The sequence below is a fragment of the Amyelois transitella genome, chromosome 5 (assembly GCF_032362555.1).
Source record: "Amyelois transitella isolate CPQ chromosome 5, ilAmyTran1.1, whole genome shotgun sequence".
In the NCBI taxonomy this organism is placed as follows: domain Eukaryota; kingdom Metazoa; phylum Arthropoda; class Insecta; order Lepidoptera; family Pyralidae; genus Amyelois; species Amyelois transitella.
In genome coordinates, this window is record NC_083508.1 from 5,080,563 (window position 1) to 5,106,147 (window position 25,585).

At 35.7% G+C, this 25,585-nt stretch overlaps 1 protein-coding gene across 4 annotated transcripts in view; it reads right to left on the minus strand.

Annotated features, from left to right (window-relative positions):
- Positions 1–1,566: 1,566 nt before the first annotated feature.
- Positions 1,567–25,585, minus strand: part of LOC106139075 (partitioning defective 3 homolog) — a 42,533-nt gene continuing 18,514 nt past the window's right edge. For 3 of the 4 annotated variants that reach the window (XM_013340423.2, XM_060944473.1, XM_013340421.2), the window contains 19 exons: positions 17,716–17,919; positions 15,724–15,879; positions 15,085–15,272; positions 14,561–14,680; positions 14,087–14,181; positions 13,543–13,733; positions 13,026–13,196; positions 12,510–12,764; positions 11,538–11,713; positions 10,989–11,140; positions 10,027–10,543; positions 9,474–9,631; positions 8,818–8,940; positions 7,904–8,027; positions 7,464–7,613; positions 6,928–7,051; positions 5,467–5,534; positions 5,120–5,206; positions 1,567–3,897 (listed from right to left, as the gene is read on the minus strand). In XM_013340423.2, coding sequence (XP_013195877.2) covers positions 3,762–3,897; positions 5,120–5,206; positions 5,467–5,534; positions 6,928–7,051; positions 7,464–7,613; positions 7,904–8,027; positions 8,818–8,940; positions 9,474–9,631; positions 10,027–10,543; positions 10,989–11,140; positions 11,538–11,713; positions 12,510–12,764; positions 13,026–13,196; positions 13,543–13,733; positions 14,087–14,181; positions 14,561–14,680; positions 15,085–15,272; positions 15,724–15,879; positions 17,716–17,919 — 3,195 coding nt within the window. In that variant the 3' untranslated portion in view covers positions 1,567–3,761. Of the gene's footprint in view, positions 3,898–5,119; positions 5,207–5,466; positions 5,535–6,927; positions 7,052–7,463; positions 7,614–7,903; positions 8,028–8,817; positions 8,941–9,473; positions 9,632–10,026; positions 10,544–10,988; positions 11,141–11,537; positions 11,714–12,509; positions 12,765–13,025; positions 13,197–13,542; positions 13,734–14,086; positions 14,182–14,560; positions 14,681–15,084; positions 15,273–15,723; positions 15,880–17,715; positions 17,920–19,334; positions 19,520–25,585 lie in introns of those variants that run through there. The other variant, XM_060944474.1, reaches the window with a different exon arrangement.

Genomic DNA, 25,585 nt, shown 5'->3' on the forward strand with positions numbered 1-25,585 from the left:
AACCCCGCAAGGGATAAAGATTAAATGAATATATATATGTATTTGGCGCAGTAAGATAGATAAAGCCGTGGCATAATTATATCCTTAGGAATATAATTAAGTAGTTTTATGCCCATTAGAAATGTCGAGATGAGATTGTCTTTCCACGACTTTTCATTAAGTGGAATACTACAACACAGCCTTCTTTATTTATTCGTTGCGCGGGTAGTGTATAATGATATCAATTACAGAGTTCTCGGCAAATCCTACACAATGTTTTTTCCGACTATGATTATTAGATTGAAAATACAGCGTTCTCTCGTAACACGATTGCATATAATTAAGATTTCGTGTGTGGTTATTATGCACTATTTCATAAGGCCGTATTGGAACTTCCTAACTAACGATGATTACATGATTTGTTAATATTTGTAGGTATTTAATCAAACATGAAATTGGTCGATGATATGCGGAGCTGCGTACATAAATAGTCGTTGCTTTACAATAACCATACCAGTTACTAACAAGAACATCTGGCTCGAGCTTGGCACAGGAACCTCGTAATTAATTGTAGTTTAATTTGAACTTAAATCAAAATTTCAGTACACTCTGTACATAAATCTTTTTAAAATTGGCAATCCATAAAATATATATATATATTTTTATTTTTTCAATATTAAATCTCATAAATATATAAAATTCAACAATGTATTCTCTCGTCCACATTCTATTCTAAGTATAATTTAATATTGTGAAGTTGACGTTGTTGAAGAAAATGCTGCAGTGCAGTTTGTTACCGCTTCTTCTGCACTGACGCCTTGGAAGCGGCAGTAAACTTAGTTTTTAAGTAATTTATTTGACGTCAACCAATGTTGTTAAACCATACGACAATTATTAAGCGATATATAGTATCCTATAATAATGAATAAAATTTTGAATTTGAATAACTAACATTTTTGTTTGGAGGTCCAAAAAATATGCAATGTTGTTAATTGGCTATAAGTCCCGTACATTTAAAGATAGACATACTTACCTATTGATGTTATCAGTTGTGTGCATCTAACCGTTAAAAGAAATTGAAGTTTATTTTTACAATAACTACTTACATTGTTTCGTAAAAAGGAGATTTAAGTATTTTAAAGGACCTCGGAAACAAGTATTGCTCTGTAAGATGGTGTCTCCTCCTACTGTAAGGTAATTGTAATAAGTAGGTGAAATTGTTACATTTATAATATTTTTTTGGACCGTAAGTGTGAGCTCCCCTAATCTAACCTTCAGTTGATTCCAAACAAACAAAGGTCGCGGCCGACCCGTAATACCAGTCTTGGGGCTAAGGGTACAAACAACATCGGATATAACAATAAAGAACCATTTACACGCGAGACCTTGACCCTACCCTAGGGTAGTTTGATGGCCACGATCTTTCCGAGCTTTCTAAGTGACCTGAATTTAGTTTATTCCTGTTAAGGTATTAACATGCTTGCTGTAAATTTACAGGTATTTTACGTTTTATTAAAGACAAAAAAAATATTTTTTAAAGTTATTCAAATATATATAGAGCTAATTGTGACAAATAAAACACTTGAGGTAGTTTAATACTTATATTTTCTTGATGTAGGTAGATAAATGGCCAATTTTGTATGATATTATTACACAATGACATTGGAAATTCTATACAAGTACAGCCTAGCATTAGAATATATACAAAAATATGGACACTTCAATGCAAAACTAATTTGCATTGTGACTAACAGTACTTTGTTCATAAAAAATAAATCTCACTTAATATTTCAAATTTTATCACTACAATAATTATATTTTAGAACTATATCCGTTGATTGCTTAAACACTGTTTTTATACAGTCTAGTAAAAATATTTACATGGATAGTCGCAATATCTAATGGGAAACTGGAAAAATAAAATATCTTTTATTAATATGAGCAGTAGACAAAATTGAACTTTCTGATATTAATAAAGATACCTGTTAACATGTTGCTTTTTTTTAAGTTCTTAATTAATTGAAATCAAAATATATTTGAAACCGTCAGTTATATAAATAATTAAGATAAATTTAACCATGATTTCAATAGGTACTTATCTAATTTAATTTGATATCGACAACGGATTTCATAACTCAGTACCCAAACAAATAAACTAAATGTTCACATTTAAAAATTCATTTGACTACTTATTTATAAAGGAATAATAATATTTATCACATATTGATGGGATCTTATTTCAATTTAACAAAAAATACAGACATGGTCAATATATTTCACGAACTTGACTATGACTGTATTTTAGTTCACAACTAAAATACTAAACAAAAATAATTAAGAGCTTCAATTTATAAAATTATAGGTAATACCAATAAATTATTCAGTCACACATAAGTAGCAAAGGCTTACATTATCATAAAATTATTTATTTTAAAGCTTCTTTGATTTTATTTCACGTGAACAAAACTTAACCTTGCACATTTTGGATTAATAAGGATGTAAAGTGAAATCATGTACAAAACAATAAATACTACAGTGATAAGGATTTTACTCTTATCGAGAGAGAGAGAAGTGATCAGATCCTACAATGAAAATCTTAACCCAGATAATAAAGACAGCTTAAAAACATTTTATCTTTAAATAATAGATTAAAAACATTTTTAGATCATTTATGGTCAATGAGATTTTAAGTATGTAGTAGTTTTTATGTTTATGAGGTTTCACTTAGATCGCAATAACTACAATCGTAAGTACTCGACAAAAATTCTTAATACATAAACTCTAGGTTTTTAAAAATAAATTTTCAATTTGGGTGAAGCCAGCAGCGCATTTTGGAAAATTTTTTTTTATTTTTCTCTTAATATGAAGAACATTGCAACATCACAAAATTAAAAACCTACATACAACGATCTTTTACGAAAATTAGATAAACAAGAACGATTAACGTCCAATCTGATGCACAAATAATGTTCACTTGTCAAAAAAAAAAGCTTTCTGATGCTAAAATAATAAAATCAGATTTTAACAGAATGATGATGAATGTATGTAGTAATTATTTATTTAATAGTTGTAAGTACTTAAAATACAATAGAAGATACAATTTCCGTACTACACTTGCTATATATTCACTGGTTTATCAAACAATATCAATTGGTCTCTAAAATCTTATACAATGGGACATCATATTGTTAGTAGTCGCAGCTTGTCGCAAAGCATTCGAAGCTAATGCATGTATTAAGTAGAGTCTTCTCATCGCAATTCATAATTCAGTTATAGTATATCATGTCGCAAGGCGTTCAGAGCTATAACGCGTGTTTTCAGTGCTAGTCCTCTCTTATCATTGAGACCTAATGCAAGTAGATACAGTATAACCACTTTTATATACTACACCAATGTACTACGCAGTAGTCTAATTCTTTAATGGCGCGAAAATATTTGAACCTATCAGAGCGCGCCATTTGAACCCGCGAACGAAACTGTCGGCTATCATGAGCGAAATAGCAGGAGACATTTTTTAGATTTTAAATTTAATGTGCTTGTAATAAGGTCGTTATTGAAATTTCATTGTGTTTGATTTGGCGGTAGTTTGCGCTATTCTGCGTCGCCGGTGCAACTAATGAAATTGGTTATAATGTATTTCAGTGATAGTCGTAACTTGTCGCAACTCTTTCATCATCACGCGTGTGTTTTGATAGTTCTTTCTTGTCACAAGTAATTCAGAGCGAATTCGTTTAAGTGGTAGTACTTTCTTTTGTCAGACATACAGACTTTTATCAAGTATTTCAGTGGTAATGTGATAGTTTCCCCGGCCTCCTGGGCGGCGCGGTCTCGTACTCGTAGTAGTTGGACTGCGGCCGCGGCGCGTCCCTACAGGACCGCTGAGAGTGGTACCCAGCCGAGCTTACGCCGACACGACGACTGCCAATTAACAATATAAATGTCAGATTATAATTGAAAAAAAAAAGGATATGAAGCGAAAACTAATAAAAAAAACAAAATCCCAAAAATCTAAACACAGAAGTTCATGATATATGTAGGTTCTACAACGTTTTTTTAATGAGGACAGTTTATGAACTATTGCAGAATATCAAAAACGAAAGATACATATGTTCGATATAATGGTTTCTACAAAGTTGGAATGAGAATGATAGATTTAGAAACAAACGAAAGAAAGTATGAAGAGAGACGTAAAAATAAATATCTCGAAAACCAATCAACATTAATTTATATCTATGAAGATTAGCTAAGTACGAGTAGTATATGGCTATTAAAAATGGCTGAGTGCAGTTAAATAGAAAAGCATGTTTTTAAACATTCACTTAAGAGTTTTCATATAACAAGATGTAACACAGCGCAATCTGTTCATTTGTAAACTAGATGAAATTTCTCACCACTAAAATCTAGCATCCCTAAACATAAATAGGCGTACTAATAATACTATCGAGCGACATTACAAAGCACATGCATCTTACCCAAGAAAGGTCATTGGCGGAGAAGCAGGAAAAACAATACCTCGTTAGCTTTAATCGGCGGTTAGTTTAATTGCAGGACATCACGTTTCATGACGACATTAATTAAGAAATGGGCGTTGGATTTCCCCTTACACTCCATAATTTACTATAGTACAGCGAGTACCTAGTCACTTTTGCTGGACTAGTCTTGCTAGTAGAATTATATTGTAATGCTTACAGAGAGTTATTATAGGTACTGCTATAAAAGTATGTTACTATTAAATAAGAAATACATCTTTCAATAATTTCGAGGAGAGAACTGAATCATAAAGCATAGCCTCGATCTTTATCGGTATAAGATCAGTAAAGTGAATTTTCAGAAGTACCTACATTGGTTTAAATCAATACGATTAAAAGTTATGGTTTACACAATAATCAGTCCTGATAGATCAGTGTGGATAGTGCAGGAAAAATAGTTTATCAATACATATTTAATAAAGTAAATAAATAGGAGGAAAAACATAGTAATGTAGTATTGGTCTTTTAAATATTTTTTGGCTTCGCGGAAATAGGAATAATATGGATAGTGATTTATTGCAGTCATGACCCAGTTGTCGACTACCTTCTTAGTTGATTATGGTGTTATAAGTGTTATTCCTAATTCAATATAGAATGTAAGAAATATTCACCTCTCCTCCTCGGCTTTGGCTCTTTGAGCGTGGACTTGTCTCCTCATCTGACCGATTTGAACTTCACTGAGCTTCTCACGACGAGCACTGCGAAAGAAATGTGGTCTTGAGGACTTCTGTGATCTGATACTGATGAGCATGAAAACTTATTCACTCGTATAATAAATTATTTTTTTATATTATTTTTATATTTTGCAAAATTGTATTTTATGATATAATATTATACTTTTACTATCAAAATCAACCGATACGTATGAATGCGTAAAATTATTTTACTTCAGCAGCTCATAACGTCTTTTAAGAAATAATGGATAAAAAAGCTCAATTACAATTAGGTAAGTACTTACTTGAGATTTTGTTGTATTTCATCGTAATTCGCGTAATGGCCGCTGGGTCCCCACGCGCTGTCCATTGCCTGGTACACAAATTTTTTTTTATCAGAAGCACCAATTTGACATACATAAATAAATCTCTATGTGTTTTATCCACATGCCCAAATACTGAGCATTCCCTTTTCTATTACTATCGCTGTATCTTCTTTCACATCCCAACATTCTCTTTCCATGTTGTTGCTTTTTATCACGCAATTTTCTCATGTAAAGATTTCAACCGACTACAAAAAAAGAAGGAGGTTCTCAATTCCACCGTATTTTCTATATACAGTAGAAACTCGATTATCCGGCCCTCAGTTATACGGATTCGCGATTATCCGGACTACAGACAAACCGCATTTAACTTTTAAATTTTGTTGTACACCTGCGAATTAGATAGATTTTACAAACTCCTAATAAGTAATTAGAGGATATTTTAAGCACCACCAATATATAAATTTTCTCTACAACCTAGGTTATGTTATCTACTAAAAGGTAAATTTAATTTAGATTTTTAGTATCAGTGTGTACTTATTCATAATATTCATGTACTCTCTCTGAGGGGAGGCCTGGTGACCTGTATGACAGGTTCCTTCGGATACCTAGTTCAGGCACCAGTTCTCCACAACAGACTTATGTATATTAGTTATGGTATAGTTAAGACACCAATTGTATTGTTGTGGAGAAAAATAAAGTTCCTTTTTATTTATTTATTTTTAGTGAAGATGGGAGTAAACATCGGAAAATGATGAAGAAACCGAAAAATCAACTTTTAGAAGACGCTTTGTATTGCTGGTTTTCACAAAAACGATCTACTGGGCAACCGATGTCTAGTCCTTTGCTGTGTGAAAAAACATTACAGTTAAAAAAAAAAGAGGGCGATGAGTCTTTCGTGGCAAGTAACGGATTGTTATACAGATTTAAATCTCGTCATGGAATTCGAGAACTGGAAATACAAGGTGAAAAAATGTCAGATAATGTAAATGCAGCAAACTCTAAAGATGATTTCAAGAAGAATTTGGACGAAAATAACTATGACTTAGATTTTGTTTATAATGCTAATGAAACCGGATTAAAGTGGAAGTCATTGCCTTCAAAATCTTTAGCTTCTAGGCGAGAGAATTCAGCTCCAGGATATAAAACTAGCAAAGAGCGAGTAACAATATTAGTTTGCGCTAACGCTACCGGGACCCATAAAATACCTTTGCTTCTTATCGGAAAATCAAAATAACCCAGATGTATTAAAAATATCAGGGTAGCCGATTTTCTTCATAAATTCGACATATATATGTACATAATGTTTTCTTTACCTTAACGGGTTTAGAACTGTTAAGTTTTAAAAAGACTAAAAGACCACGTTAACCTTTAAAGTTCTTATCGTAATAAAACATATAAACCCTCCTTTACAGGTAGGTATAACAATAAACAAATCCTTACTGGATGGTGTAGGGGCGCGGTCCTGGCGGGCGGCCCCCGGTAGGGCGGCGGCTGCGCGGGCGCCCTCCGGTCGCCCTTGTGGCTGCGCTCGCCGCTGCTTTGGCGGGAGTGGCTCGGTTCCAGTCTGTTACGAACAAAAAATTATAAAATGGTTTTAATCTAGTAATAATGATAGAATTTACATGTCACATACTGTCTAGCTGTGTTTCTAGTATTTTTCGAATCCCAATAATTTTTCAAACGAGATATGTAGATTGTAAACCTTGTAAACCTTTGAAATAAACTCTATTCCTTTCTGCAACAAAGAAGCAAGCGGAAGCGGTAGTAGTTATAATTAGATTTAAGTAATGTGACGTCAATAAGTGATACATTGTATCCAATTTTGAAAATAAATCCTATTCTATTCTATTATAAGACTCGAACTAAGACTAAGACAGAAGTTAAGACTACTGCCTTTCTGGTATTAGATACGAGTAGAATACCATCGAACTTATCAATCCCATCCCAAAAGGCAGTATTTGGCAGGAATAACAAACCTGTGATGTTGATTCCCTTCTTCCTCCAGAGCTTCCCTGGAGTCCCGGACGTGCCGCTCACTATCCCGGGACAGAGACTTCTCAGAGGCGCGTCCCGGCTGAGATCGCCCGTACACTTCCGTTTCCGGCTTCTTGTGCGGCTTCCCAATTCTGTCGTAAATAAAAGGAAATGTCATGTAATTGGTAAAAACTCATTTAAATTAACATGTTAATTTAAATGAGTTTTTACCAAATTGAATATTGTTATATTTTTATACATAACATATGTATATGTACTTATTAACAATATTCAATTTTTACCAAATAAAAATAAAACGTTTCGTCATAAAAAGTACATTTCACCTCATTAGACTACATACTTCGAAAATCCAATAGTCCCTGACAATGGAGCATATATTAAAAGACTTTTTTTTTCCTTACAAAAGCAACAAATAACTTACCTAAACATGGTGGACAGAGACTTCAGTAACGAAGGTTTCTTGTGTGAGAGCGATGACTGTTGAGGCGAACCTCTCACCATACTCTCGGGGCCATTGTGGTCGTCCGTTAGCCAGTGTTTTAAGGCTGTAATTAAACCATATAATTTTAAAATGATTTATAGATGTCGTAAACGGCGACTAAGGGATAGGCTTATAAACTTGGGATTCTTTCAATTCTATCGTTAAGCCAAACAACTGAACGTGGCATATCAGTCTTTTCAAGACTGTTGGCTTTGTCTACCCCGCACGGGGTATAGACGTGATTATATTTTAAAATGTTGTGTATGTGAATATTTAAGTTTAACCAATCCAAAAAAGTGTATGTATATAATGTTATTGTTCCATGACATTTAATTTGTGAGAACAATATACACCGTCGGTGGTCGATTGGTGATCGGAGAGATGCCCGGTTAAAATTAGTAATTCACATAAAAAAATAGGTTCAAATCCTACCTCGGTCATGTATTTCCGAAGTGATGTACATTAGTTTAATTAATAACCGATGTTGTTACGGTGAGGGAAAAAATCGTTAAGAAACCTGTACATTCAGGCAACTGAATTTGTAGCTATGATGAATCCAATACGGGTAAGGTTCCCCTACAAAGGTTGCGGAGATCAGATGGGAGTCGCTTCGTTTAAAAATCTTACTCACTTGATTCACGATCCCTGGACAAAATTATATCCCGGCCAGTCAAGAGTGGTGAGGATGCAACCGGGACTAAAGCCAGGAGGAAGATTATACTACCAATTACACTGTGAAAGTGTAAGAATTTTACATTAAAATCAGAAGGTTTATAGGTTTATTTTTCAGAAAAGCCTTATTTACTTGTGTAAGGATCCCCTGAAACAATTCTACAGTAAGAGGTTAAACTTACGTGGATGAGCTCGCGCGTAAATAGGTTCATTCCGCGGATGCCTCTGGGTTTCTTGTATTGCAGTTTGCAGAGACTCCAGACTTGACGATTTGCGCATTCCCAAAGATGGACCCACTTGCATGGCTGTAACAAATATTCGTTTAATCATCATCATCATTCAACTTTGATATCAGGTTGAATTTTACCGAGAAGATACAGCTTTTCATAAGGTCAATCAACTCTTTATAAACTTGTTAGGAAGGTTGCAAAGTGAATTTTAGTTCGCGGGCGCCAAAGGGTTGTCAAGTTCCAGAGTGGGTAACCACGGCTAAATCGTAGCAGTAAGCGTGCTTTAAAGACGTTTAAAACAATCTTCCGAAGAATATAGGGGAAAATGCATAAATTTAAGGGTACCATAATGACGGAAATAGTCTTGATTTCTTACAAAATTACGTGTCTATTGAGTAAAGTATTCCTCGGAAACTTTAAGGAGACTGAAGCGAAACTTGCTTTTCAGCATCGGCGATGCTTCCTGAGAAAGTTGGGATGAGAAGGTTCGAGTGAACAGTGATAAGAATAATTCAACCCTTTCATGAAAAAATGTCCGAAAAAGACAGCCTAATTGCGGAGAAAATGTTCTCAGATTGAGAAGAGGGTATGACGAGAGAGAGACTCACAGTGAACCGCCTTGATCTCCTTGATCTTCTTGTAGGTGCCGGTCTGCTTGGCGTCCATGGCGGCGTGGCGCTTCTCCGACATGGAGCGGCGCCCCACCGCGTCGCGGCTGAACGCGTCCGCTGCGGCGCTGCATTCGCTGCCAGATTCGCCTGCCGCCCTGTGTACACGATATATTTTAACTGGAAGACCGTGGCAAAATTATTACCTGCCAGTCATTGCGAAATATTAAGTACGTTCCAAATTTGAATATGGATAAAAAGCCAGCTTATAAAAGAAGCCCTTCTTAAAATAGTGAACGAGAAACTAAAATCACGCTCTGCCTAAAAAGAGCAAATATTCGAATTTCAAAATTGAATTTTTCCTTCCATATTTCAAATAAACCGCTTATCGTTTGTGAGTTATTTGTACGTAATGTTTCTATTTATGACAAAATTGCAAATCGGGCCTAGAGTCTCTTCAAACTTAACTGATCAGGCAAACAAATGTTTCCACTATATGATATAACGATTGACACAATTTACATACCTATATTTAAGAATGTGCAGATCGTACCTGGTTGTTCCATAATCTTCCTCAATGATAACATTGTGATGCGCAGGCGGCGACCTTGACATATGCACGTGCCCCAGGTTCTGCCTGAAATGATGTCCATTCACCATCGGCCCTTCCTGCCCCGTCGCCATATAATAACTCTCATTCCGCAATCCTGTCAGTCTGTCTATCACAGGATTCCAACCCTCCAATCGACTCCATTCAAAGCTATCTCTTTTACTATCATGCGGAACCGCATCTTTATCTCTTTCTAAATACCCTTTACTGTCGTCAGACTGATTCGAAACCCAACTTGTATTATTATTTATTGTAACGATTGAAGCGTGTTTTTTCCCGTCGTGGGTGTCGACGTCTTTTTGACTAAACTTGTTGAAGTCTACGGGTTTGTTTTCTTTGTCAGTGCTGTTGTAGATGACTGTGTTGAATTGTGAGTTGTCGTTGGAGAGATTGGTGGAATCGTTCGAGTTGCCGTTGGGTGGAGTGTCGTCTTTCCACCTGGCTAGGCTGTCCATGCTCTCTGGAAATTAACATAGTCAGTTGAATAATATTGTCTATGCTATTATAATATTATCTATGATTATGACTTATTGAATTATGTGTACAGAAATAAAAGAGTAGAAAGGTCTTTTATTCAATCGCTTTTTCATCTTCAAATCTGATCAACACGAGCCATACAAGCAGTCTCTGCATTCGACTTACAATCTTAGCTCAATCTTGTCAGACCTATCTCCAGCCGGCCGAATATGGAACACGCTTTAAGGATATCAATATAATTAAATCACCATCAGATAGATACATAGATAAAACTTTTTCATAAAAATCTCTCATCAAATAAAATTCTGTCTGTTTTGTATGTTTCACTCTTAACAGACAGAAATGGTACAATTTGGACTTATCACTAATGCAATCTCGGTAATCAGCTCGGTAATCTGTATGTGAGGTGGTAAAGGAGCCGCACTGACCCGTGCGGCGCGCGATGGCGAGCGAGATGCTCCCGCGCAAGTGCGGGCGCGCGTGCAGCAGGGCGCGCCGCAGCGTCTCCATGGCCTCCGCGTTGGACTGCCCCACCAGCGACACGCCGTTCACGCTCAGCAGCTGGTCGTTGGTGTGTAACCTGCCGAATAAAGCAGGAGAAATATATGTAACAATCTTAAAGAAATACAGCAGTTCAGTTTCCGCTAAAAAATAGCTCGGTTCGCTGGACCGGGATCAAAATTAAAGTCAGGGTAGAGATGCGGAGCGCGTATCGCCTTTTCGTTTGTGGATAAACAGACTTGCGAATGTCAAAGACATGACCAAAGCTATCAAACAAGAGATATTTGTTTTGTTGGGTATTAAGCCAGAGGTATCCAATCCTAAACACGAGGTTATCAGTATATTAATTATACTGTTGAAATTTAGCTATCCAGCTGAACGTGACCTCTCAGTCATTCCGAAGACATCATGGGCGATATCTGGTAAATACGTGATACGTGTATATTTATGGTCTATTGAGAAACCAATAAACCAACCTGCCATCTCTAGACGCCGCCCCTCCGTGAAGAACAGACTTGATGAAGATGCCCAGGTCTTGCGGGTCGTTGCCCACCGTGACCTTGCCCTTGACGCTGATGCCCAGCCCCGCCTTCTCCGAGTCGTGGACTGGCACATCTAGCCTTAGGATGAGCCGGTTTCGAAGACTAAGGATCTGAAATGACATATGTATTATACTTTAAAATTACTTAAAAGATAACAGGCTAACAGCCTTAAATACCATCGGGGTTTCCGGTGATAAGAAGTTACTGTGGCATATTCGTTGAATATGATTACAATAAGTCTTAATTATCTAGGTACAGTTTGTGTGCGTACATTTTCTACCTCTGAGGCGTCGGCATTATAATGTCCGCAATAACAAGGTCTCCAGTGAATTTCTATTGATTTATATTTTAACACAACTTTTTAAAACATGCGTTTTCAGAATCTCATTAAACCACGAGCGAATTCCACAACTACAATTTCTAACACGTTTCAGTAAAATATCGTGTAGAATACCCGCCAACGATGACGATGACCTGACGATGTGCCAACAAATGATGGCGTTAATAAATTGTGTTAGCATGCCACAATATGAATGGACTTGACCTAGTTATTTTCCTTATAATGTTGACAATAAATAAAAAAATACTTTTAAATAAAAACAACCGTTTGGCTTATATAAATTTAACATAAATATTTAAAAGCGCCAAAATTTCGCGTACACCTACTTCTAACAGGCATTGTGTATTGACTGGATTGGCAGATACATCATTAAATCACAACGCATCCCTTGTAACACACTCACTCGCTTATTGTTGTAAAACAACCCAGCTCCCCTAAGTTGGTACTGCCAGAGCTTAAGCAAGGCTAAATAAATCAAGCGATTGTATTGGTTCTTCTATTAAACACAGTCCTTGCGACATAGCCTAACAATAGTAAACAAAACATATTTAGGTCTAGATACTTACAGAATTAGTGGAAGAGTTAAGTACATCCTGCAAAGCCTGGTCTCCACTGTGGTCCTTCAGGTCGTCTCTAGAGGAACTCTTAGGGATCCTCCCCCGCAAGGAACTGTTCGCTTTGCCCTGGTTGATGGCGTTCACTATACTGGACACTCGGCCGTTTTCCGTCTCTCTTGCCTTTTGTTCAGCTTTTGCCAGGGTGGCGGGAGATCCTATTGCCTTTTCCACGTATTTTTGTGGGCTTTGCTGGGGTTCTACCCTCTGAAAACGATAATTCATATTCCTAAGGCTATACTTTATGTGGTTTTAGACAAAAAAGGACAGCTTCTTGGAAATGTTGTGAAAGAAAAGGCAATAGCCCTCTCATGATAAAAGAGTAACAGTGTATTGAAAAGCATGTAAACTCTGCCTAATCTTTTCATGCAAAGAAATGATTTGTTGAGCATTACGTTCACGGTCTGCAGGCCGTAGTCAACAGTTAAAAAGTGAGGCAAAGTTCAGGTTAAAAACGCGATCAACAACCTGTGTCCTGTTAGGCATGTTCCTCTCAACAACGATGTCTACAGTGGAGTCGGTGGGAGTGTTCCTCAACAGCGCGACCACTTGTTGCTGCGACAGCCCCGACACCGACACATTGTTGACCGACACAAGTCTGTCGCCCGCTCGAAGTCGCCCGTCTGTCACCGCTGCACCCTGCAAGGAATAAGTTCTATTATATTACTAACTACTATTTAGCCTGATGTCAAAGAATACGATCATTAAGTTCTAAGCCACTTTTAACTTAACACTTAAACTTTTAACTTAAGCGCCATATTAGTACTTTACATAGGTTGGAAATAAGGCGGTTGGTGTTGTTTGTGCCCTATGTTGGCCGCCGTGTTGTCCATCTATCCATCCATAAGAAAAACTGGATGGCGATAATGACCTTAAATTTGTATAAATATATCACATCTCTATCCCATATAAAAAATAGCCTGTAATCGCCAGACTGGAAGACTACCTTTAACTAGATTTGTTGATGTAATGGCCATATTATTACCTTAGGCAGGATAGTCTTGATGTATATAGGACAGTGTCCGCCGGTGGGGTTGTCTCTAGTGGTGATGGTGAAGCCGAGCCCCTTCTCGCCCTTCACCAAGGCCACGGAGACAGTTTGGTTGGAGCCCGAGGACGGTTTGCTCGGGCTCACGGGGACTTCCATGCCTGAGATCGCGCGCTCGCTGTTACCCACTGGAATAGAGGAGAATCATGTTTTTATTCTATTACAAATTTTTGCCCGCAGCTAAACTCGTTTTATTATAATTCCTGGTTCTGATTGTTTGACTTCTGATAAATATATGGGTATGCACATAATCGGTCAAGTATTGATATGAAAGTGTGGATGAATTGACGTTAGCCGTAGGTAATATAAAATTTAAGAGACACAAAAGGAGGCATTAAAGGGTGCACTGTTAGAAAAAGGAAACCGAATAGTTTGGTAGGTTTATGGTTGGTGTTGCGATAATGTTATGAAAAGACAAATACTTAAAGAATAATTATGGTACCAGCTTCGGTGTATGTGTGAAAAATGCATGCAACATTACCTTCAGGTAAGAGATCTAGTGGGCGTTCCTGCACAGGATGCACGCTCGCTACGTTATTATTTACACCGGACACCCACCGCAGCATGTCCTCTACCCTGAAAAAAAATTTGCATGTATCTTAATACCATTTTTATTTTCAGCGCGTCTTCTCTCCATCACTACCTACATGAAATGGTGGTATAGCATTCCTTTCAATTTTTTTTAAATATCTATGAACTGCCTTCGATAATTTTTCAAAATTCGAAATTAGAATTCTTCTCAAATACAAACTTTTGTACGACCTGAGATAATACTTAATTTTTATTTTCACAAATATCATTTCTTTTCCAACCAGCACATAATAAATACAAATTCCAAATCATCTAAATATCAATGAAATGCACATAGCGCTGAGGATGAGTATCATTGCGATAAAATATACAAAAGAAAGACAAGAGTACCTGAGAGTTGGTGATAAGTAAAAAAAAAATTTACCTATGATTTTGATTGTCATGTGGCGTATCCTGCCCCAAGGGGTCCCGTCTGGGGTCCCGCGGGAGACTCTTGCTGCCGTAGCTCTGTATCCTCTCTGCCGCGTCTAACCACACGCCGCTTCTGACAACATAACGTCTCAGCCATTAGTATACTAGCCGCGGATGAGTCATACATTGACGATGTTTATTAACAGTGTGACACTGATGTAAGAAATGTTTGTTCATCAAAATTTGTTTTTATTACATGAGTTTTCGAAGAGTTTTAAAGAGGAATAAAGGCATTTATATTATATTTTGCCGAACTATACCTGAGGTAAACAATAGGTTAAAAGGCTAAATAAGATATGTTAGAAATTAGATGTTTCTTGAACTCAAATAACTTGCTTCAATAGGCGTGTTATTTGAAAAACGCTTTAACTCGTTGACCGCTAGCTTGCCAAGTTACTAGTTATACTAGTATACTTAATCGGATCATTTCTTTTCCAAAAAATATAACTACTAAGGCTTAAACATATGAATACTTACCCTTGCCCAGAAAACTGCATAGAAAGTCTATTGGTCTGCCTCTGGAAGTGGTTGGCGGAGTGCGAGTGTCTGTCGGGGTTCGGGTCCGGTGGTCTGCCGTCCGGGAGCGGGTGCACCTTTTGCAGGATCCGACTTGAGTCGTCGCGGCAGACCACGGCTGCCGACCAGCGTTTGGTTTGTTCCGATACCTGGATATTTGTGAATGGATTAGAATGTGCCGTGGGGATAGGACCACTCCATCTCTCTCCCATGGATGTCGTATAAGGCGACTAAGGGGCAGGCTTATAAACTTGGGAATTCTTCTTTTAGGCAATGGGCTAGCAACCTGTCACTATTTGAATCTCAATTCTATTTTAAAGCCAAATAGCTGAATGTGGCCTATCAATCTTTGGCTCTGTCTACCCCGCAAGGGATATAGACGTGATTATATGTATGTATGTATGGATTAGAATATGCGCATACGCAACTGGGATAAACGCCGGGAGGATGACGAAAGAGTATTTTCAAATAAATAAAAAAAATATATATATGATATAATTGTCATCTATTACATAGATATTTAACTTAAGGACTACAAAACTAGGTGGGTACTTTACACAAACGGTTACGGATGTAATAGAGAAATCCATCAGGACTCACCGGTATTTGTGAGGGAAGTGTGTCCTGATGCAGCGTAGGTTCGCTGCCCCGCCGGACTTGAAGACCGGTAGATCCGTCCTCCAGATCCGCTTCACCGACCTCCACGCAGGAATCTGTGTTGGGGACCCGCATACTACCGCCAACACCACCACCTCCCTATAATACATAAAATTCCACATGAGTTGAACCCACACGAAGAAGAAGTAAGTTAAGAAGTAAGTAGATAGAACTTAAATAATTGTGTACCTAAGTTCCCGTGATATCGGGAATCGGCCACTCTTAATTCTATTCCGCGCTTTTAGCGAATTTAGCGTTTTTACCGGGATGAAAAGTACCTACTCTATGTTCTTCTCCAGATTCCCAATTAATTATTTCATAGATACTCAAAATTTCAAGAAGTAGATATTCAGTAGATAACGCCTGAAGAGAAAACAAACAAACAAACAAATAAACTTTTTTTATAAATATGATTGGCTTAAGTATGTACTGTGTCTTTCATTTACTATTATACCATCATGCAAAAATAATCATTCAATCATTAATAAATAACATACATAAAAAAAAATACTTACATTTTTGCGACAACAACAAGAAATGCACAAACCCATTTCGATTTTACAACCTAATGACAAGCGGACTGATTTTCTTTTGGGATTCATAATAAATTATGTTTTGATCTGAAGTGACAAGAACTAACTAAAGTTATAATTACAAACAAGTCACGACAAGAATTTTCCTTACAACGTTTTAACAATCAGTTAGGGATGTGACATTGCTGATAAAAAATCGATTTTTATATAATCGATTTATTTTTTAAGTATGAAAAATCGATTAACAAATAATCGATTTTTCTTAAGAAAATAATCGATTTTATTATATTGATAGATTTTTCCAAATTTTTCAATTTATGTCAAAATAAACGCCATATAAATTATATCAATAGATTTATTCATTAAAAATAAACAAAAGAAACAGTAAGTTCTTATATAATCAACACAAATTAAAGTTTTTAACAATCAAGTTTGAAAAATGAAGTTTCAGCAACGAATAATGAATAAAATATCAACCGAATGTCGGTAAAATACTGTTCATCGACTAATTCCATCAAGAGAATGTTTGATTAAATAAATAAATATAAATGTATACGAGACAAATTACACAGATTGAGTTTGCCTCGAAGTAAGTTCGAGACTTGTGTTACGAGATGCTAACTCAACGATACTATAATTTTTTAATAAATACTTATATAGATAAACATCCAAGACCCAAGCCAATCAGAAAAAGTTCTTTTCTCATCATGCCCTGACCGGGATTCGAACCCGGGACCTCAGGTGTCACAGACAAGCGTACTACCGCTGCGCCACAGAGGCCGTCTATAAAGTAAATTAATCATCTAAACTGTTTTAAGAGCACAGAAAGAATGCACAGATGGCGTTAATGTAATATTATGGAGCTATGATAGTATTCTTTGGCAGTTCGCGTTCCGGGCTCCAAGCCAGAAGACAAAAACGTAATGTCGGAGTGCATTTATTGTATGATTATAAAAATCGATTTTTAATCGATTATTAATTTTAAAAAAATCACGTAAAAAAATCGATTTTTACTTAAAAAAAATCGATTTTTAATCGATTTTTTCCATAATCGATTTTTTTTTCACATTCCTACAATCAGTACCCGCTCCCGCGATCCCGCGTTTTTCCTAGGCATTCTTTTTTCAAAATCGTTAGGCAACGAAATAATATTTTTACTGCCACATTAACATTGTTGATAATTGAAAAATATATTATGTAGTATTGAATGTACTCTATGGTTTGGCTAAGCAATTTATGGATTAAGCTATGTACTAAATAATCGAGTCGATACTCTAAGCTATGTAACCAGGTCCTCAAATAAAATGCTTCACATATAACAATTTCGATGAAATATCACCTTTTAAAAAAGGCAACATTCAAGAATATCTTATTATTTTTTCATGACCATTTTAAAACCCACCCGAAACATGTCAGGGGAAGCGGTGCCGGCTGAAGACCCGCTGGCGCCATCGGCTTGCGCTGCCCGAGGCTGCGGCGTTTGGGTAGTGCACTCCGCAGTCAAGGTCTCCCGGTCATCAGCCACGTCCCGCACGCGGTCATCTGGGTCCAAGATACCGCCGGAGCTAGCGCGGAGGGCTCGCACCCCCACCCATGTTTCTGGTCCCTGAAGCAAAGGAAACATCCATTTAAAAACATGGAAAGTTAAAAAAAAGTATACAGTTTGCTAATTCAACATGAGGGCAATTTTTACAAGAACACAATAAATTCTTTACCAGTCCTTTACGAGGTAGACAGAGGCAACAGTAACAGGACATAAAAGGACACGTTTAGCTGGATGACATTGATATACTTAGGTATAATGTTAAGTTGATAGCCCCAACTTTATAAGATTTTCCCTTGATTGTGTTTAACTATCTGCGTAAGAAAAGCTAACACACACTATGAATTCTCTTTGCTATCAGCCACTGGCTTGGAAGCATTTAACCTACCATTATTTTATTTGGCAAAAATAAATTTACGTTGCAATGGATTCAATGGATGCTCTTGTTGCTTTAACAGTACACGGATCTGGCTACTCTTTTTCTTTATAATAACGATTTAATAACTTTAAATACTTAGATAGGTAGATAATCTTATTGATATCTATTTTCTTAAGACGAGTAGGTTCTGAATGGAACCTCTGCTCTTCCCACGCATTTTGCGATCTTCAGTCTATTCATCCGGCGGCGGCGGCGCACCGTATTAAATTCACAAGAGTTCGGATTGCAATGTTTTGTCTGTCTGTACGTACAGCTATTGTACAACTGTCACTGCGAACGCTGAATGATGTCAAAAGCGGTTTTATAATAGGTAGGTAAGTACGTATACGCACAATCTTTTTATTTGCACGCTATTCACAAGTGGGCATTCATTCGTTCTCGTACAAGGCAAACGGGCATTATTCTGAATTAATCAATATATCTAAGAGTTAAGTTGCATTGCTGGATAGGTCTAATCAAAACATACCTTAAAGCTGAGTACTTATCTATGGTTATTTTTTACATTTAAACATATTCAAATCAATCTGATTCGAATATTGTTCAATATTGTTTTCGGTAACGATTTTCGTCTGTTGTACCTACTTACGTTAAACTACGATAGGTTGAACAAAGATTCCAATAGGTAGTGTTGCGGCAGAGTTCATTATTTAATAAATAAACATTTTCCAGTTCTATCATTTTTGTACCATACCCTTAGCACCCTTCCTTAGACATGAAAGGTTCTTTTTCTACTTGAGACTACTCAGATTCACACAAGAAAAAAAACTCTAAATAATATATACTATAACTTCAGCGGAACTTATTATTTCGCTACAGATTACTTTGAGATCTTAACCAAGTTCATGAAGGTGATCAGAAAACATGCTTGGTGTTTAAAACAGAATCAATAATTTACCCTGCGTGTATCAATACCTTATAAAGAAGATGGGCTAAACGATTATACTATATAGAAGACTTTCCGTTTGGAAGTCAAATGCTCAACTTAACCTCTGCCTAAAATAAAAGATAATAAGTAAAGTTGTATTTTGGAGTCAGTTACCCAAGTAACAGATCTGCTTTCTCTTGCAGCGGCGAGACGTGCCAACTTTTTGGTCCTTGGGGGTGGTCGTGGCGTCTCCAACCCTTCCTGCATCCTCCGCTGCCATTCGACACTATATGTTCAACTTTTAAACATGTCACGCAAACTTTCAACACTTTCGATTAAATCAACTTTTCGGAAAAATTGATAAACGAACAATCCTCATGACGTAAGACATACTACTGAATCGTTGTATTTCATAAATAAAAAAAATATTATTATATTATATAATATAAATACGTATATTGTATTTATAAAGATCTAATATATTCAAAAGGACGTACAACGTGTGTGCAACAAATACGACATTCTTCATATAGAAGAACTTTAAATTGGTTAGGACGTTGTCTTTTAACTGCACCATAGCAACAAAAGTGAGGCACGTTACGTTTTTCTTATAACTTTGGTGAAGTCTGAGTCAGGGGGATTACTGCGAGTTTCACGAGATCAAACTAATCGAGCGAGTAAACGCTTTGTATGTGATTTAATCAGCGCGCCAACTAGTGGAATCGCAACGCAATTCCATACAAATTCGCGTTTACCTACTCGAATCGTTTGATCTAGCAAAACTCGCACTAAACCCACTGGTCAAGATGCATTTAACATTAGAAGGTTTGAGATCTAATGGCGCGGATGAGACCTCGGCCTTCGCGCGCGGCCGACCAAACACAGCATGGCTCACGAGGCCTGAACCAGATGCTACGCCCCTTAAATACAGTGATTCATTGCGAACTGGATTATGTGAAGCGTACCTACTATTTGTTTTATAGTAAAATAAAATATAGAATATCTTTGGAATAGAGGGATTTTCCTCAGTTCACATTTTTATTATTTAAATTTAAAGTGAATTTTAGTCCTTTGACATGTATAAAGTATGTAAAAATGCGCGGATTACCTACATGACGTGCAAATTATTTAAACTGGCGAAAATGCACATTTTTCATTTCGTTACCTACGTCATATATTCTTTGTTAAAACTATCAATGATTATTAGATAGGGTCTTTTATAATTTGCCGTCCATTCACAAAGTCGTCTAAGTATTTCAAGATCTTCATCAGGTACGCATTGTGATGATATAAAATATCATACACGTTTATACGGTAGTATCGACATAAAACAATGTGAAAGTACTTTTCGTTCTTCTCTTTCACTTGCTTTATTCATTACGCGACTAATTGCATTACAGTTGCGTTTTTGGTTACATATTTTACATCACAGCGGGTTTTACATAACATAGTAAAAATTAATTAATTTCTTATTATTATGGCAAATCATTATACTGGTCAGAATATCTTTTTCTAAACTGCAATTAACAGTCTAGAATTTTAATAACATTATTGCCGATTGAAGTAACCTACAGGATGCTTTTCAAATTATCAATCATGGTTGTTTGCCATACACATAGTATTCGGGAATACATATCGATTAGAAATGACATTTCGAAGATATTCTACATCGATAGGTATTACTCTTATATTCCATGTCTACTCCGTAAAAAATAAAGTCGTGATTGTATACATACATACATATAGTTACGCCTAGCAGGGTAGACAGAGTCAATAGTCTTGAAAATAAAGAAAGAAAGAAAAGAAAAAATTGGCCACGTTCAGCTGTAGGTTTAATGATGTAATTGACATTCATATAGTAACAGTTTTCTATAGCCCATCGCCTACAAGAAGAATCCCAAGTTTACTGGACCTATTCTAAAGAGCCGGGAATCACACGGCGTTGTATGTATGTATTCTATTCGTACATGCATTCATGCATTGCAATATCTTGTAGAACTCATGGTGGTTGCTCAACTCAAGCTAGCCGGCACAGGCACGCGACGGGATTCCATCGAAGAACGCTCCAGAAAATTGCCCTACTTTTTGGATCCTAGAAATTTTTTCTTTGATGAAAGTATTTGGGTTAAAATGTCTCAAATTTTCAATGTATCTTCTTGCAATCTTCATTTATGAGTGGTTCTGCTAAAAATAATTTTTACAATTAAGTTGTTTTATTCAAGATAGAGAAGAAGATAATAAATAAAATTCAATTGTCTCGACAACACCCAGTTAGATACACCATAACTTATAGACAAAGTATTGTAACTATATTATTCAATCAGTCAATTACACCTAGACACAGGCTCATAAGATTTCATTCTTAGTATGCAAATAGGCATTTACCGTGCCTTCGTTGGTAGGTATTTGGATTATCTATGTTTATTCATAAAGTATTATGTGAGGGTTCTAATTTGTACATGCCCTTATTAGGTTTAAGTCCAACGGAAATGCGCTTGCCTTTATGACGGAACGTGAACTGAATGACAACACAATCCATAGACAACTTGGTTGGTTTTATGTAAAACAATGATTTTTTTAAAATAAAATGTAGCTGAAAGGGCATTATACGGAAATAACTGTAGCAACAACGGGAGCTGATTAAATGATAAGTCTTTTAATTAACATAAAATGGCAATGTGATGATTGAGTCATTATTAATAAAATAATCTACCACTAAATCAGAATTTAGTTTCTAATTGTATGATATCTACGCATAGTTTGTCTGATAAACATGAAGTACCTTTGAGATAATTTGTACTGAAAAAGTTCTAATATCTGTTTATTATGTAGCACTTAAAGCTGCACAACTAAACAAGAAACTATAAAGGTATGTGAGTGAGTAAATTAATATAGTTTCGTAAATTTAACAGAGTTCTTACTAATCGCTACAAGTCGGCACACCTCGTAGCAAATATAGCAATAGATTGCATTTTTTCCGCACCTACCTATAAGGCCACTCGCAATCAATCTCTGTCAACTTACTTAGACTTTTCATTCGCAATATTTCTGAGCCCGTTTTCAAATCAATGGCTCAAGGCAACTCGCGAAGTTGTTATGCAAATATGAGTTGCATTCATCGCACCCATCATTACTTTTTGCTGTTACTGTCATAAATTAAGCATGAATGCGCCTATGAACGCACGCAATAGAAAAATAAAGAAAATCTTTATTCAAATACCTATTCAGTTTCATGGATTGATTTATTAAATTGATTGCTATGTCATAAAACACCGGTATTTATTAAGTAATATATAAGGTAATTTAATTTAGAAAGGGTTGTATCTACACAACCACACATTTAACACGCATGCGCGTCTTAGCAACCACTGTGATCACAGTTAATATTCATCAACTGCACGAATTTCAACAAATGTAATACAACGTAAAAAAAAGTTAAAACTCTTGACACGTACACACACTGCAATGGATAGTTTCAGAATTACGCGGTCTCAATTGCAATTGTTTGCGTTCGCGAGACGCAATCGCGCGGCGCCGCGGTACGAGCCATACTGATTACTGAAGCCGCGCGATTAGAAAGATCACAGCACAAATAAGATGATAGAAACTATAAAACAATCTATTCCCGATCCTGAAGCATGTGAGTGATCCAATCTGAATCAACCTAATTTCGACCGATCGCGGATTACTCACCTAAAATCTTTCCGAAAATGTCATATGTTGCCAAGGGTTAAGCAATAACACATTAACAAATCAATATAAATAAATTTTGTGATTAAATAAATATAAAGCAGAGAGATGTGAAATTTTATTCTGGGAATTGTATGTTAAGGAATTTTGGATAATTATTCAATATTTCGTACAATATTATTTAAGTAAGTAGGTACTACTTATTCAAATTTAAGGAAGGGTGTCTAAAAATCTACCTGAAACAATATACCGATCTATCTAAAAAACAATTAAGCTTTCTTACCTATCGTAAAAAAATGCGTGTCATTTATTTACCAAAAAGTTGCATAATTTTCAAAAGGAAAAATTAACATTTTAGCACGAGCGTAACGATCACACCTCACATTATGTCATTTTAGATAAGATAATATATTATGCAAACTTGTGACACATATAATGTAATGTTATCAATATTGTGAACATAGTTTGTAATTTTTACTGTTTAGTCAGCCTACACGGTGAAGCTTAAATATACCTTAAAAAAGAAGAGGTTCATAAATAGTCGTTCTTAGTTATTTTTAAGTAATAAACAGCAAAATTTAATGTAATTAATGCATTTTACAACAAACTTTTTAGTAGATATGGAGTAAGATAAATCGAAAAATTCCAATATTAAGATTTCTCCGAGCTTATGTTTTTTCGTTATTTGTAAGTGTTAATTTTATTCTTCAAATATTCAACAATTTTGTTACAATATATTTTGCGTTTTTCCAGAGAGCTGGACAAAATCTACATATTTCCACTTGCCACGACAATTAATTTGCTTCATGATGTTCAAATTGCCCCTTCTTTTAAAATTGCAGGTATCTCTTTTATTATCAATAACGATACACACGCATACAGTTACAAAAAGCTTTTTCTAAATACTATTCATTACTTTCCATTCATTTAGTTCATGATGACACATGGCTCTAAAAAGGCTTTATTATACGCGGAACTGTAACGGTCTCTGTAGTCCGAACCGTTAAAACGTGGACATAGGATCCAACGCCACCGCCCACCCGCCCACCATTCACTAGGTAGGTAGATAAAATTAATTACCTTTATAAAGGTAAGAGTATCAAAATGTATTTAGGAAAAATATCCCGAAATGTAATAAAGAAACGAAAGATTTCAACACGTTATCTCAAAATTTATAAATTTTGCTATGAAAAACTAAACAGCTTTTGCCATTACTTTTACATAAAACAAAAGTATTTTTATTCTATTGTTTACTTAAATTTTTATAATTAACGTGATTTATGAACTGTTCCAATACTTAAGCGAAAAATACAATATTTGTTGTACGTAATGATAGGTTTGAATAACTCAAAAGTTTTAATGCAAAAAGATGCTAATTAATTTAAAATCAGCCTGTATATTGTTGATCAAATCTTAAAATGATAAAATTTTATAGTCAAAAAATATTTAACACACATTAAAATAAAGTTTGCAATTGCTAAAAAAAACACCAAGCAACAATTGTACTCAATTCTTTTTATCGAGTACTTATTGCGATTAACTTCAATGTCAACGGTGCTGTGCGCTACTGACCGTCGCCATTGTGGTCCACGGTTAGATCAGCCTGCGATTGTTGTACTTCACAATATAAACTTGTCCGTCCTTCAAAAGGTATGTTAAAATATCTATCAATATAAATAAAAATCTTGCATTACTGAGTGACTAAGAGGTTAACCTGAAATTTGACACATCCTTAAAAATCTTTTCCCGTTATTCCCACGAGAACGAAAAGAAAGTTGTTGTATTAAATTCATAATTTAAATAAATAAAACAATAAAATCATCGTGAAAAAAAATATGTTCAATTCGACGAGAACAATAAGAAGGTTGTTGTGACATTCAAACAACTGAATTTATTTCACAACAGAAGCAAAAGCAAAATTTGTAAACAGCAGTTCAGTTTCGAGACTCTAAGAAACATCACTAGATGTTTATTGTTGTGAAATAAGTTTTCTAGTCTTAAGTGCTTAATTAGACAAATGAGTTTTTCCGTTACCCGTTAACCCGTCTTATCGAAATCGAGAAATAATGCTTTGACAAAGCAATACATGTTTAACCTAATAAATATTTTATTATGAAGGATTCATTTATGAAAAAACTAAACAATTGTTGTAAACTGTTGTTTTATAAACCTGTCACATCGACATGAGATATTTTTTTACACTGTTCATTGTTGCATGTCCTACCTTACACCGACATTAATACCAAAGAACGGCAGCTACCATTTATATAAAAACAAGGCAAGAACAAACTACGGACAGTATAGAATGAATGTCGTGAAGTAATGCTAATTTAGATAGGTAACTGTTGCAAGCTACAATCTTTTTACATCAATATCATGATGTCTATGATATGTGAAGTAACATCGTAAATATTTTGTTATTGAGAAATTCAGAAATTTCATTATTAGGCTCTAAATCATATCATCGTAAGTGCCGGCTCTGACCCCAAAGGGTGATAGTATAATATGCTCGTGTGTGTGGAAAATTAAAGCCAATTTATAAGCCAAGCCGGATGAAACAAAATGCTGTAAGACTCTCTGTACACTACTTACATTTAGCTTGTAGTGTTATCGCGAGTAACGTAAAACCTACTAGCATTGATAATTACCAGTCGTTCAACTTATTGCTATTGCGAAGCGAGTGTCGTATCACTGGAATGCGAAAGATTAGCCGCAAGGCTACTTACACCTGTTAG